Here is a 13877-nt window from a genome sequence, read left to right on the forward strand (position 1 = left end):
TCCATTGCTTTTTGGGTTTTTATGATTTTGTCCATATTTGCTTTTGTAAATGTCCACGTTTGGGAACCATAAGTTAGAACAGGGAGTACGCATTGATTGTATACTTTGGTCTTAATAACTCGTCTTTTTATCTCTGCTGTTTGGTTTTCTTTGTTAAGTTTTATAATTTGACCCAGATATATATAATCCTCAACTTGTTCTACTTAATCTTGTCCGATCCTCATTGTGATGTCTTCATCTGTATTTGTTATGATTTTGGTCTTGCTGGCATTCATATTAAGGCCTATCTTTCCAGCTTCTACGTCCAGTTCTTTCATCATTTCAAATAATTCTTCTTTTTTATCGGTTATCAATGCGATGTCATCAGCGTATCTTAGATGGTTCAAGCGTTGTCCACAAATTTGTATACCCTTTTCTTCCCATTCTAATCTTTTAAAAATATCTTCCAGAGCCTGATTTGCTTATTTCTTGCTGTAGCTCTGAGTTGACATTTTTTATTTTAGCCTTAAGTTGGTTTTTAATTGTTTCTGGTGGTTCCTTTTTTGTTTTATATAATTCTGAGTAGAAATGGTGGATAATATTTAGGATTTCATCTTTAATGTTTGTTTCGAGTCCGTTTACATCTTTTATTTTGTTAATTTCACACTTACGTAATTTCGGTCTTAAGCATTTCATATTTTTGTTGTTCTGTATTACTTCTTCTATTTTTAATTCTTGTTCTTTTCTTATATTTTCTTTTATCATTTTGCTTATTGTTTTATTAATTTCTATATATTCTATATATTTCCGTTTGCCTTCTTCGTTCAGCTTCCTTCTTTTATCCATAAGCTTCTTTGTTTCTGTTGATATATAGTTGTTCTTTTTTAGATCCTTTTTTGCTATTTCTTTTCCTGATATAATCATCGTTGCTGTAAGTATGTTGTCTATTTCATATATATCTCTGTCATCACTGTCTAATTTTTGGGTAAGTTGTTCTTTTAATAGGTCTTTGTATATCTCTTTATATTGCCCTAGTTTGTTTCTATCTACTAGATCCCAGTTTTTAATTATTTTTCTTTTCATTTTATAGTTATCGTCAACACTAATTTTTGCTCTGACCATCCTGTGATCGCTACCTGTTGTGAATCTGTTAAGAACTGTTACATCTTTAATGATATATCGTTCCGTGGACAGTATGTAGTCGATTTCATTTTTTGTGGATCCATTAGGGCTGATCCATGTCCACTTTCGTTGGGGTTTCTTTTTGTAAAAGGAGTTCATTGCGTATAGATGCTTTTCGTCTAGGTAGTTTATCAAAGTAGCACCTCTATCATTTCTCTAACCATACCCGAAATCTCCTATTTTAGTTTCTTCTTTGTTTAGTTTTCTACCCAGTTTGGCATTGAAATCTCTAGATTTCATTAGTAATTGAAATTACTAGTGTAAGATGATTTTTATATTCTTCCATAGCCTTTGATATATCTTCATAAAATAGTTCTATATCTTCGTCATCATAAGCTGTCGTGGGGGCATATACCTGCATAATTTTAATTGATGTTCTTCTTATTTTAAGTATGACATAGGCTAAACGATCTGATATTCCTTTGATAATTTGGACATGCTTACTTATAGCTTAATTTATTATAAATCCTACTCCAAAGGAAATGAAAAGAATAGTCAATTTGGAGTAGGATTGGAGTAGGATTCAAATCTACCTAGAGGTGATAGTGTAAATGATGTCCTTCCAGAAGCTGAGGAAGAAGATGGAGTTCGACTTTAATATTGCTGATGTGTTTTTTATTGTTTTTGTCATAAATTTTACTTATTTTCTTTTTCGTAGAACTAAAGTATTTTTCAGTAACGTGAACTATTATTGTCTACGTGGCTTTTTGTCTTTTGATGTAAAATGGTTAGAATATCTAATAATTTTGCAGTGAATATGAATATAACAAAATAATATTAGAATTTAAACCGAGAATGATTTATATGTATTTTTAAAGTTTCACGAAGTCTAATACTATGCATCTCATAAGATAAATACAACATAAAATATTTCACCTTCTCATAAAATTACTCATATTTGGTAAATTACCCGTTTTCAGTGACCTGGTTATATAATGCATTATGCTTATAATAAATTTCTCCTGTTTGCATTCAAGATTCACTTTAATGCGCATTAATTTTAAAAATAAATAGTATTTCTTTTAAAGAAATTTACAGCATAAATTGTACTATATGACATTTATATTTGTACGATTTGTCAAGACAAATAAAAGTCCGCCTACAATAAAAATTATGTTTTTTTTACAAACTTTAAAACTTTTTTTTTTCAAACTTTAAACGGTTTTCCTGCAAAATTCACAATTGGCGTATTAACTGTTCTAAAACTGTTCTTTTTTTTCTTTTTTTTTTATTTTTACCTTACATATAATATATATATATATATATATATATATATATATATATATATATATATATATATATATATATATATATACAGTGATGAGTGTCTTAACACCCGGCAAAATAGCGAAAAGGATAGAAGACAGATTAAGTTGTGAGATAGTACGAGATAAACTAGTTCTTCTAGACGTGGCTATTTGACTTCAGTCATAATTATACGGATGACATCGAAAATATTTTATTTTAATAATTTCTGATGTTTGAATAAATGATTGAATAAATGAAGATATATTATAATAAAAAACATTAATTAGTAGCGATTTTAAATTATAAATCTTTAAGTTTATTTAATAATAAAAATAACTCAACTAAAATATTTGACTAAACTAAAGATGGGTATGTTCAGTCCGAAAACAATTATTGTATGTGGAATTGGTGTAATAGTTAGAGACGTGGTCTATTGACAAGAAGATTGGGGTTCAATTCACACCAAGGATAAAATTTTTGTTTTATTCAATCAAAAAATAATAAAAAATATGATACATATTAGGTAATAACAAGTTTTCGAAAAACTCATTATTTACAATTTATTCTTATTCCAATGTTATAAAATAGAAATACAAAATAATTAAAATTCAATTCCAGTTTGGCAGTCTTCAGTTGTGAATGCAAAATAATCCGGTGAAGACTGTTTAATGTCAAATCCATCACTAAATTCTCAGTGTTAATATCAATTCCTCTGTACAGGTAATGATCAAAACAATTGACAACATTGGAATGGATGCGCGCGAACAGCTGCCTGCTTTACAGCTAACCAAATCATCAAGCCTTCAGCCATCAAATAATAACATATCGAGAAGTGTTTTTGCACGGTAAACAGAAACTTTTTATTGAAAAAACAATTCGTAAAAATGGTTTTAACGGTCGAGGAAAAAGTGCAAATTGTTGTCTGGCATATGAATGGATTATCAGACATGATTAGACAATAATTTGTAAATATGTTTCCAAATAGGCCGGCTCCAGCACGATCAACAATTCAGTCTATTATACGTAATTTTTTTTTACTTCTGGATCCGTGTTCGCTCCAAGAGGAGTTCGTAGACAAAGAGAGGTAAATCCAGATTTGGAACAAAGGGACACTTTGATTTGTGCAAGTTTTGAGCAAAATACCACCCAATCAACAACTCGTCTCGGATAACAATATGGAATTTCAAGATTTAGAGTAGGTAAAATTTTGAAAAGACATGGATACCGTCCCTATACACTTCATAAATCCAACGAACAATTCCCTGGGGATTAATATAGACGTTTAGAATTTTGTCAAACTGCAATGGAAATGTAACATCAAGATGAACATTTTTTAGAGAAAGTTTTTTTCACCGATGAATGTACGTTTTCATTGCATGGCCGTCACAATTCCATGAATGCTCGGTATTGGTCTCGAGGAAATCCTCGTCAGATTTATGTCGCTCGTACCCAGCGTCCTCGAAAAGTAAATGTTTGGGGAGGCATAATAGAGAATCATGTCATTGGTCCATTTTCTATAGACGGTATGTTGACTGGGCGGAAATACTTGGAACTTCTGCAAAATCAAATTGTTCCAGCCCTTCGTAATTTACCAATACCTTTCGATTCCATATGGTTTCAACACTTTGGTTGTCCTGCACATAAGTCTCGCATCGTCAATGAATATTTCAGTGCGACTTTTCCTAATCGATTGATTAGTGGTCACGGAGATATTTTTTGGTTTGCAAGATCACCTGATCTTGCACCTTGTGATTTTTTTATGTGGGGATATATCAACTCCAAACTACATGGAATTAAAGACGATAGGCCTAATTTTCTCCAAGAATTAAGAGAAAAGATCTCTGATTCAATGAGAGGTAGTAGTCCAGAAACATTAACTAATGTTAGACGAAACTTTTATAATAGATTGGGTTATTGTTCTGCTGCTAATGGAGGCTTATTCGAACATTTTTTGTAAATACATTTCATTAGAATAAAAAACGTTTATTTAGTAATAAAGACTGAAATAAATGTTTAGTGATTTAAAGCAAAACGATATAATATCTGCATAATTTCAAATTTTAATTTTTAAAAAAGTAAAACCTTCATGTTGGATTCGAACCCTGAGCGCCTGGATGAGAACATCGAACTTTTATAATTATTTAGTGACAGTTTGGGTTATTGTTCTGCTGCTGTTCAAATCATAGTAGAAATTATTCTTGGTTAATAATTTAAAACTTTAGATTAAATAATCACTATTAATTAAATTACTTTATTCACATTTTTGCTTTATTGTGGTCAATCAGTTTTTACTTTATGCGAAATTAAAAAATGGAAATACGTCACACATACAAAGTTACACATAATAATTATAACCGAGGTGATTTAGCTCGAAACTAACGTGTAAAGCTGTGAGACTATCGATAGTGGTAATGTAATGTAATGTAAATTAAAGGTTTCTATCGATTATTGCTCACCTCTATGAGTTTTATCTCTTTTTATTTCACAAGCTAACTGTGTTTTCTATCTCTTACGTTAAAAAGCCGAGTGGTAAGACACTCATCACTGTATATATATATATATATATATATATATATATATATATATATATATATATATATATATATATATATATATACGTCTTCTTCGTTTGCAGAGTGAGTCCAAATGTACAAATAAGAATTGGGGTCCATGGTCTAGCTGTAGTGTATCTTGTGGAAAAGGAGTGAAAAGAAGACTTCGATTACCACCTGAAGACGAAAAAGACAATGATGAAAAAGGCGAAGATGAAGAAAATAGTTGTTCCACTTCTGAGATTGTAAAATGTCACATTCCTTGTAATGATAGTAAGTTAGTAATTAAAAATTATACTTTAATAAATTTGTAAAAGTCAATAACAATTTACTCTTTTAGATATGAAATTAGGAGAAAGTCTAATTGTTGAGCAAGGTCCAGACGGTCGTGTTGTAAACTGCAAAACGACGAGGTGGTCTATATGGAGTAAATGTGACACTCATGGTTCACCTTGTGGTAAGGGCTCAAAGAAGAGATATCGTCAAATAACAGTAAGTTCCTATAAAAAATCATATAATATGCATTATCTGTATCTCTAAATCTTCAACAGTACTATTAGGCAAGGGCCTAAGCCTTTGATAATGGTAAAAGTTAAAAAATAGTAACAAGATAGAACTCATTGTAACAGAAAGAAAATACAACAAAAATTAAGATAATTTACGGGCTATCTGAGGTCGAAAAATGGAAGGAGTTTTTCAGTTTAACGGTTTATCAAATCGTTTAACGGTTATAAAAACGGTTTATCATAATTTTCGAACAAACTACAAGTCTTATGAAAAAACTTAAATAAGAAACTTGTAGATAACAAAAGGTCTACCACTTTGGTATTTTCACTTTTTTTTATATTATGTAATATTAAAATGTATGTAAAAAATTTAAATAACCGACATGTTGGTTTTTATTTTTATCAGATCACAAAACAGATGTTTTCACGAAATTTGGTAAAAACTCACCTTATTATGTCCTAAAGACACAGTAATTTTTTTTATTAAAAAAATTTATTTTTCACCCTTATTTTGATTTAATATTGTAAATGCACCCCAATTTTCAATCAAAACTTCACACGTCCAAAATCTCCTTTTTTTAAGTCAGGTCGCTGTTTGTTCGTTGAAATCTGTACTTCCTGATGGTGTAAATAAAATATACGTTACTATGGTAAGTTTAGACAACTAGAATTTTGAGCTAATTATTAAAATTTACATTATTAAAAAATTGCAAATCGAAATATACTACTATATTTAACAACCAAATAAGTCATTCTATATATCGTCGGCTTACAAGCGGAACACACTAAGTCAATTTTTTTCACTTTTAAGGTATTTGCAGAATTTTATTGTATTTTGTTACCCTTTAGACTGGTTTAACTCACTAAGTCATACAATAACAAAAACGGTTATATGTTATTATTATTATGTTTCTCACTAAGTCTCAAAAACTATATATGATTCAGAAAAAACACACTAAGTGACTTGACTGTATTTCACTTGACTACGAATGAACCTACTGACTGACTCAGTCAGAGTGACTTGTCCAATCTTGTAAAAAAATAATTATTTGTTTGGGTATATTGCATAGGTTTTGTCAGTTTTATTCCAGTATTTTGCGTGATAAGTTCGTTAACGGTTTTGAATTTTGTGTGTATTTATTAATTATTCCTGTACGAAAAATGAGACGTGCTGATAAAATATTGAATATGCTAAAAAAGGGTAAGTAATATACAAAGAAAAACCTCACAAAAGTATCACTAATAGAATGCAAGCTCCTAAAATTCCAAATGCGGTTCATTGCTTTAAATGCCGATTTAAGTGCCAAAATAAGTTTTCTAAAGAGAACCGGAAGTTGTTATGCCAAAGTTATGCAAGGTTGTCATTTCAAAGGCAGAAAGATTTTATATTATTGAATGTGCTTCATAATGAAGTAAAGAGTCACAGGCCTATTTTTTATAGAAAAGCAGAAAATAGTAAAATGTGATCCAACGCAAAATCCTATTTTTTTTCCAAGTATGGGAAAGAAAAGCTAGGTGTGCCATATAGTGGAATAGACAGAAGGGGCCTTAAGGTTCCTGGCAGTAAAACTTCAGAAGAAACGAGAATAAGAGCAAGAAAACACATTGAAAGCTTTTCTATTGTAGAAAGTCACTACACTAAAAACTCTTCAAAAAGACTTTATTTATTTTAAAGAGGACAATATGCCAAGCTTTCAGATAAAGTTGGCCAAGCTTGGTTGTCAACGAACTAGCAGAAGAAATAGAATTACAACGAGGGTTAAGGCAGGGATGCATACTTTCTCCGTTACTCTTTAACCTATATTTAAAAAAAAGCACTAAACGAAACATCAAGGGGAATTAAAGTCAACGGAGAACTTATAAATTAGAACATTAGATACACCGACGATACGTTAGTAATCGCCGATTCGGTTGGAGAATTGAAGGTTCTAATGAATAAGATTGTAGATAGTAGTAAAAAGGCCGGATTTACTTTAAATATCAAAAAGACGAAATTTATGAAGTTAGAGTACATAATACGAGAAGTGATTAACCTCAAAGAAAAACAAGAATTGTCACGGAACCAATTTCCTGATTCTGTGGAGGAAAACGTTAATCTGCCCAAAATTGATAACATATTTCTTTATGTCTGCAACAATATGAACATCAAATTTAAAGAATACATTCCAAAGCAAATGTACAAAATTGGAAACAAGCAAAGAAAAACGTGCTGGTGAGTTGGCTAAAAGAAAGTTAATTTTTTAAACTAAGGGATATCCAGAACATGAAAAAATACAAATTCTTTTAGATATAACGGTGAAACAATCAGACGACATCAACACACCTGTAAATAACCTTTTGTATACAGAATTGTGTTATTCTTGTTCCTATAATATACCTAAAAAAAAGGAATAAATAGTGCATATCGGTACCTGTTCAAAGAAACAACAAGAAATTAAAAACTTAAAAAAAAGGAAATTAGGAATTTTACGAATGGCCAATGACTGTAATCCTATATGCCAATAACTATGTTTGTATGGCCAATAACTGTGTAGTTCTGTAAGTTTTCAAAATTGTGTTAATTTTTTGTATACATTATTATTTCTAATTAAAATAACCTGAGTTTTTTTTTTAAATTTGATGTTTTATCATTATTAAAAAACTTTTACAAAATATTTCACTTTAAAAGATGCCAATTTACAATTTTAATTCACTTGGCAATTCCTTAAGTGGCCCATCACTCTACCCGTTACCCTACACGGAATAATTTAGATACAGAAAAGGCAGTTAGGAATGAGTTTCGACGTCGATTTAAATATGTATTGTCTTTTACTATATTTATGCTGTCTGAAAATTAAAAAATTATCGGTTGATCATGTCGCACCCTCAGTGCAAGACTGCAGTAACTCAAAATTTTATGAAAATGAAGTAATCATGTAATTCGATTGTAAACATGCATATCTATCCCCTGTAAAACTTTAGTAACTTTCAAATGCTTAACCGGCTAAATATTACAACAACAACAGTTTAACTATTTTGCGTTTTTGTACATAAGTTCCGTGCAAAACTGTTGTAACTCTAATGTATCAGAGTTACAACAGTTTTGCACGGAACATTGCAATGGTTTCGATAACAAGCAATGAAAAGCACGAAAAAAGTGAGATATTTGTCATATTTGTTATTTTAATATGTATATCTGTGGTGTTTAATATTAATATACAGTGTGTCTACGTAATCCATTAACGGTCGAGACAATAAACAAAGATTAACGAGACCAATCTATTCATGTAAGTTTTATGTCCTTTGTGTGTCATTATATTTTCCATAAAATGTTTGCGATGTCGTTTGACCATTTATTTATTAGATTGGATTAAAAACACATAAATTAAGACTAATTATTTACAGCCAAAAAGTATTTCTTTTAGGAAAGGAAAAACAGTTATCTTAAAACTTGTGTATTAACAATACTGACAGGTTAAAAATATCTATTCTCAGAAAACTTTATATTAAATCTTCACGTAACCTTCCGGGGCGATTGTCATCATATTATTGTCCCCACGTAATTCCCAACTTTTACTAAGGTAGTGAATTCCAATCCTTTTGTTAATCACTTTACTCAAGGTAGCCTGATTTGCATATTTTTATTATAGTCCTTTTGTTTTGAATTTAAATAAAAATATTCAAAGTTTTATAAATAATGTTTCTACCTTGTTATGGAATTTTCACTACAAAGCGAAGGATTTGTGGCTATCAGAAACATGTGCAGAAATAAAAATATTAAATTGCCGCTAACAATAAGCCGTTTTATTAGGTATAATACCTATTTATTCTAGGTAGCTATCTGATTTCTTGGACTCTATTAAATGTAAAGTTGATTACCATACTAAACCACGATTGCTGTTGGGGATTATTTTTTCTTTACTTACCCGATGATTTATTGGAATTTATTAAACGTATATACTAAACCCCGGGAATTACTTTCCCTTTATCTACCAGGTGATTTCTGTGAATACATTAAATGTAATGTTTAGTACTATTCCTATCGTTGTTGGAGATTACTTTCTTTTTTACTTACCCTATTAACTCATTAGAAACGAGTTCTCAGGGAAGAAGTACAAGTAGGTACATTTTAGTAGTGTAGTTTTTAATATAATCTGTTATTAGCCCTTGCAAGTGATAGATGCAGAATTAACGATTTCGAAAATGTCAAAATTTAATAGTTCCAGAACATTGAGGATTTTATCCCTGTGTGCGCAGACAAGTGAGGATAGCAACGACATGCAGAGTAAGTTGAATTTAAATTAATCGTTGTATTATAATCTATTTATCTACTCTCGTTTTTAAGTTCAATGGTGAGATTTTCTACGACTAGTGTAAACTGAACGAAATAGGGGCGTTCAAACGAATACTTCTGATTTAAGCGAAATGATTAAAAGTACATAGACACAATGTATTAGAGAAACAATAATACTAAAGTTTATCTATCAAAATAATTTTATATTCGAAACCGCACGATAACAATATTACTACTTATTTACAGAGATTATTTCAACTTCTTCTTTTTCTTCTTCTTTCGGTGTAGTCATGTCTACCTGTTTTTTCAATGCGTGGTCATTATATTCTATTCTTCTGTTTCTTATTCAATTATTGTTTGTTTTAACTTTAAAATCATTATTATTTTCAGATGCTATCAATGGTACTTCATTAACTGCTATCGGTGATCAAGTTCAAATTTTAACGAACGTTGAAATACCGAGAGAGGACTTAGAGAGAGATCTCCCAGAACCAATTCCAACTTATGACGCTACATTAATGGCAACAAAAAACGAAGCTACTGAAGGTATGGAAGAGGACATTTTGACCAGTGAAATAGGGATTCAACAGAGATACAATGGTGCTGACAACGTTGTAGACGGGGAACAGGTTGATGCAGAAAACGACTTTTCCAATGATGATTCTATGCAAGATCTCCCATATCTCCCAGAACAAATTCCAACCTATGACGCTGCATTAATGGAAACACCAATCGAAGCTACTGAAGATAGTGACCGTGAAAGTGACAGTTACAGTGTATCTTGTGCGAGAAAACGAAGTGCAAATCCTGAAGAATGGAGACGAAATAAGGTCAAGAAACTTCGCAACTCTGGTAAGTCCTACAAGTCAAATAAAGGTACAATCATGCACGCTCGACAGATGAAAGAAACTTGTTCTCAAACTTGTCGTTTAAAATGTTTTGAAAATTCTGTGGATATAAGAACGCATATTCATCGAAAATTTTGGGACCTGGGTAACATAAATTTACAAAGAGACTTTATATCACGACACACCAATGAAGTTAGACCTAAGTATCAAAATAAAACACCTGGAAGCAATCGCAAACATAACTTGCAATATAAATTTAGGATTAATGACAAGGACACTCGAGTATGCAAGACGTTTTTTCTCAATACTTTGGGAGTGAGTGATCGATATATTTACACCACATGGAAGAAAACTGATGATGCTGGTATCCTCGAAGATGATCGAAGAGGGAAGCATGTGGCTCATAAAAAATCTGATAAAGTTGCCTTGGAAAAAATACGTCAGCACATAAAAATGTTCCCGACCATCGAAAGTCACTATTTAAGGGCTCAAACTAGTAGAGTTTTTATTGATGGTAGCTTAACCATATCCGAAATGTATAGACTATACAAAGATAAGTGTATTTCAGACGGCGATATTTGTCTTAAGAAACATCACTATGAACGAATATTTAATTATGAATTTAACATTGGATTCTTTTCTCCTAAAAAAGATCAATGTTCAGAGTGTGAAGTGTATAAAAACTCTAATGAAGAGCAGAGAAAATCATTGCAGGACAACTACGACTTGCATATTAAAAACAAAAATCAAGCACGCGAATCAAAGAAACAAGATCTAGAATTAGCTAATGATGTAAATCAATATTCCGTTTGCGATTACGATCTTCAAGCTGTATTACAGACGCCACGCGGAGATGTATCAATGTTTTATTATAAGCGACGTTTAAATGTGTATAATTTCACATTATTTGATAACGTATCCAAACAAGGATACTGCTTTATGTGGAATGAGTCTGTAGCGAAACGAGGAAGTAATGAAATTGCAAGTTGTGTCTATTATTACATGACAAATCATGCAATAAGCAAAAATTTAATTTTTTTTAGCGACAACTGTGCCGGGCAGAACAAAAATAAATTTATCGCCTCTATGTATTTGTATGTTGTTACTAATGTGAGTCATATAGAATCGATTACCCACAAGTTTTTAATAACAGGTCACACACAAAACGCTGGTGACAACATGCACTCATTAATAGAGCGACAAAAGAAAAGAGTGCTGAAGAGCGGTCCAATTTATGTTCCTACTGAATGGGCAACTGTAGTGAAATGTAGCAAAAAAAGTGGTTCACCCTACATAGTTCGAGAAATGGAAACAAAGGACTTCATTGATTTTAAACATGTTTCCTTTCTGTTGGGAAACAATTATAAAATTGATCAAAATAAAAAAAATGTGAAGTGGACAGATATAAAAATTCTGCAATGTAGAAAAGATAGTCCGCACATAATTTTCTTTAAGTACAACTATGATGACGAACTATGGAATTCTTTTAATCTAAAAAAATCATCGCGGACTACACATAATATACGAGAAGTGCTACTTAAACCTGCCTACAAAGAACAGCCAAAAATTCAAATGGCCAAAAAGAAAGATTTGGTATACTTATGCCATTCGAGTATGATACCAGAAGCTTACCATAGTTTTTATGAAAATATTTTGGCCCAAGATGATCAAGAAGAGGACAACAACCAACAGAAAGTGTGTCTACACTTTTTACAATTTTTTCCGTGCAAAAGTGTTGTAACTTTAAAATTCCAATACTAAATGTGTAGTGATTAACAATTTTCTCCGTGCAAAAGTGTTGTAACTTTGAAATTCCTAATTTTTTTAGCATTAATATTATTTTATTTAAATTTTTATTTTTCGTTAATGTAATATAGGCTAAAAAGCATGCAAAATAATAATTAAATGTTAATTTTTCTTTAAACTTGTGTCTTATTTCACCCATATTAACACGAAAATAAACAAAATCGTTTTTATCTCGAAACTTACGTATTCTGACTTACTGCAGTCTTGCACTGAGGGTGCGATGTCTAAACTGTCTTCGTTACTAGTTTATATTTGTTTTCAGAGACATCCTGAAAATGGTGGAAAATCTTGTCCCAAAAAGTTAATCCAATCAAAGGTATGTTACATCCATTGTGTCAATTCTGCGGAATTCGAACAAAGACATGTATCCGAGGAGCAGGAGGAAGAGAAGAAACCACAGTGTATAATGTCAGACTGGACAGAGTTTACGCCATGTAGTTCCATCTGTGGTCCTTCTGCAATGCAGTTAAAAACGAGAAGGATTTTGTACAAACCCCCAGGTGTGGTGTGTCCTCCTAGAGTTATGTATAAACATTGCAATTTACCTTTGGCATGCACGCCAGATGGACGACCTATATTTTTGTAGTTATTTTTATTAAAATACACAAATTTGTTATTTATTGTTTTAATTAAACTATAAAAGTTTGAAAACGTGTCGTTTGTTTTATATGAGAGATAAGTATCGAGTGGAAAGAAAGACTATAACATTATGTAATAAGTTAATAAACTTAAAATCTGTAGAGTCTGATACAATCACGAAAAGATTGAAATAACTTTCCTACAATAGCACTTATGTGTCACGCAAACAAAGTTCCCACATTATCATCAATAGGGTGAAAAATTGGCACAGACATCAAAAGAAGAGTAAAAAATTCACAAGAAATAACTCACGCAATTGACTTGAGAAGTACTTCTTCTTCTTGAAGAAGAAGAATGTTGAATGTTGGTAATCACATTGGACCATATTACTCTATCTACAGCCGATCTGAATAAACCTGTTTACGTCCTTACCGTCTAGGTTCATAGCCGCGACATTCTTCTGTATCTTTGATGTTTTAATTTACCCTGCAAAATCAGCTGCAGCAGGTTGAGCCGCTGTTCGTCACTATATCTGTAAGGGCAGTGTCATTCGGGTACTTTAGGTTGTTCACCACCTTCCTATTCATTACAGTTTCATCTTCTGTATTGTATAGTGCTTCTTTAAATATTTGTTTTGAGTGCACGTTAAATCTCTTCTCCTTATTCCTCGAGCCCTTGTCAGAGCATGGTGACAGGTCTAAATATTATTAGCTTTTTGTCTCCATTGGCTGCGATCCTATGCTATATGAACGACTTCATATAAAAATTTTCCCACCAGTATCTTCATTTGGTCTGCCATTATGTTGGTGATAATCCTCTTGGTCTTCGGCCTCCTACCTTTCCTTCCACTGCCAGTAGTTCCATGGCCCCCGTTCTTCTAGTTAAGTAGCCGAAGCAAATAAGG

General features: G+C 31.6%; 2 protein-coding genes across 2 annotated transcripts in view; both read left to right on the top strand.

Moving 5' to 3' along the window:
- LOC140448824 (uncharacterized) overlaps nucleotides 1–13045 on the top strand; it is a 228545-nt gene extending 215500 nt beyond the window's left edge. The window contains 3 exon segments of the mRNA XM_072541943.1: nucleotides 5045–5234; nucleotides 5302–5453; nucleotides 12657–13045. Coding sequence (XP_072398044.1) covers nucleotides 5045–5234; nucleotides 5302–5453; nucleotides 12657–12980 — 666 coding nt within the window. The 3' untranslated portion in view covers nucleotides 12981–13045.
- On the top strand, nucleotides 8394–12523 carry LOC140447548 (uncharacterized). The gene is made up of 2 exons (XM_072540256.1): nucleotides 8394–9731; nucleotides 10131–12523. Exons 1-2 carry the CDS (start codon nucleotides 9650–9652, stop codon nucleotides 12347–12349), a joined length of 2301 nt encoding a protein of 766 aa, XP_072396357.1. The 5' UTR covers nucleotides 8394–9649; the 3' UTR covers nucleotides 12350–12523.
- Nucleotides 13046–13877: the final 832 nt, after the last annotated feature.

The sequence above is a fragment of the Diabrotica undecimpunctata genome, chromosome 8 (assembly GCF_040954645.1).
Source record: "Diabrotica undecimpunctata isolate CICGRU chromosome 8, icDiaUnde3, whole genome shotgun sequence".
Taxonomy (NCBI): Eukaryota; Metazoa; Arthropoda; class Insecta; order Coleoptera; family Chrysomelidae; genus Diabrotica; species Diabrotica undecimpunctata.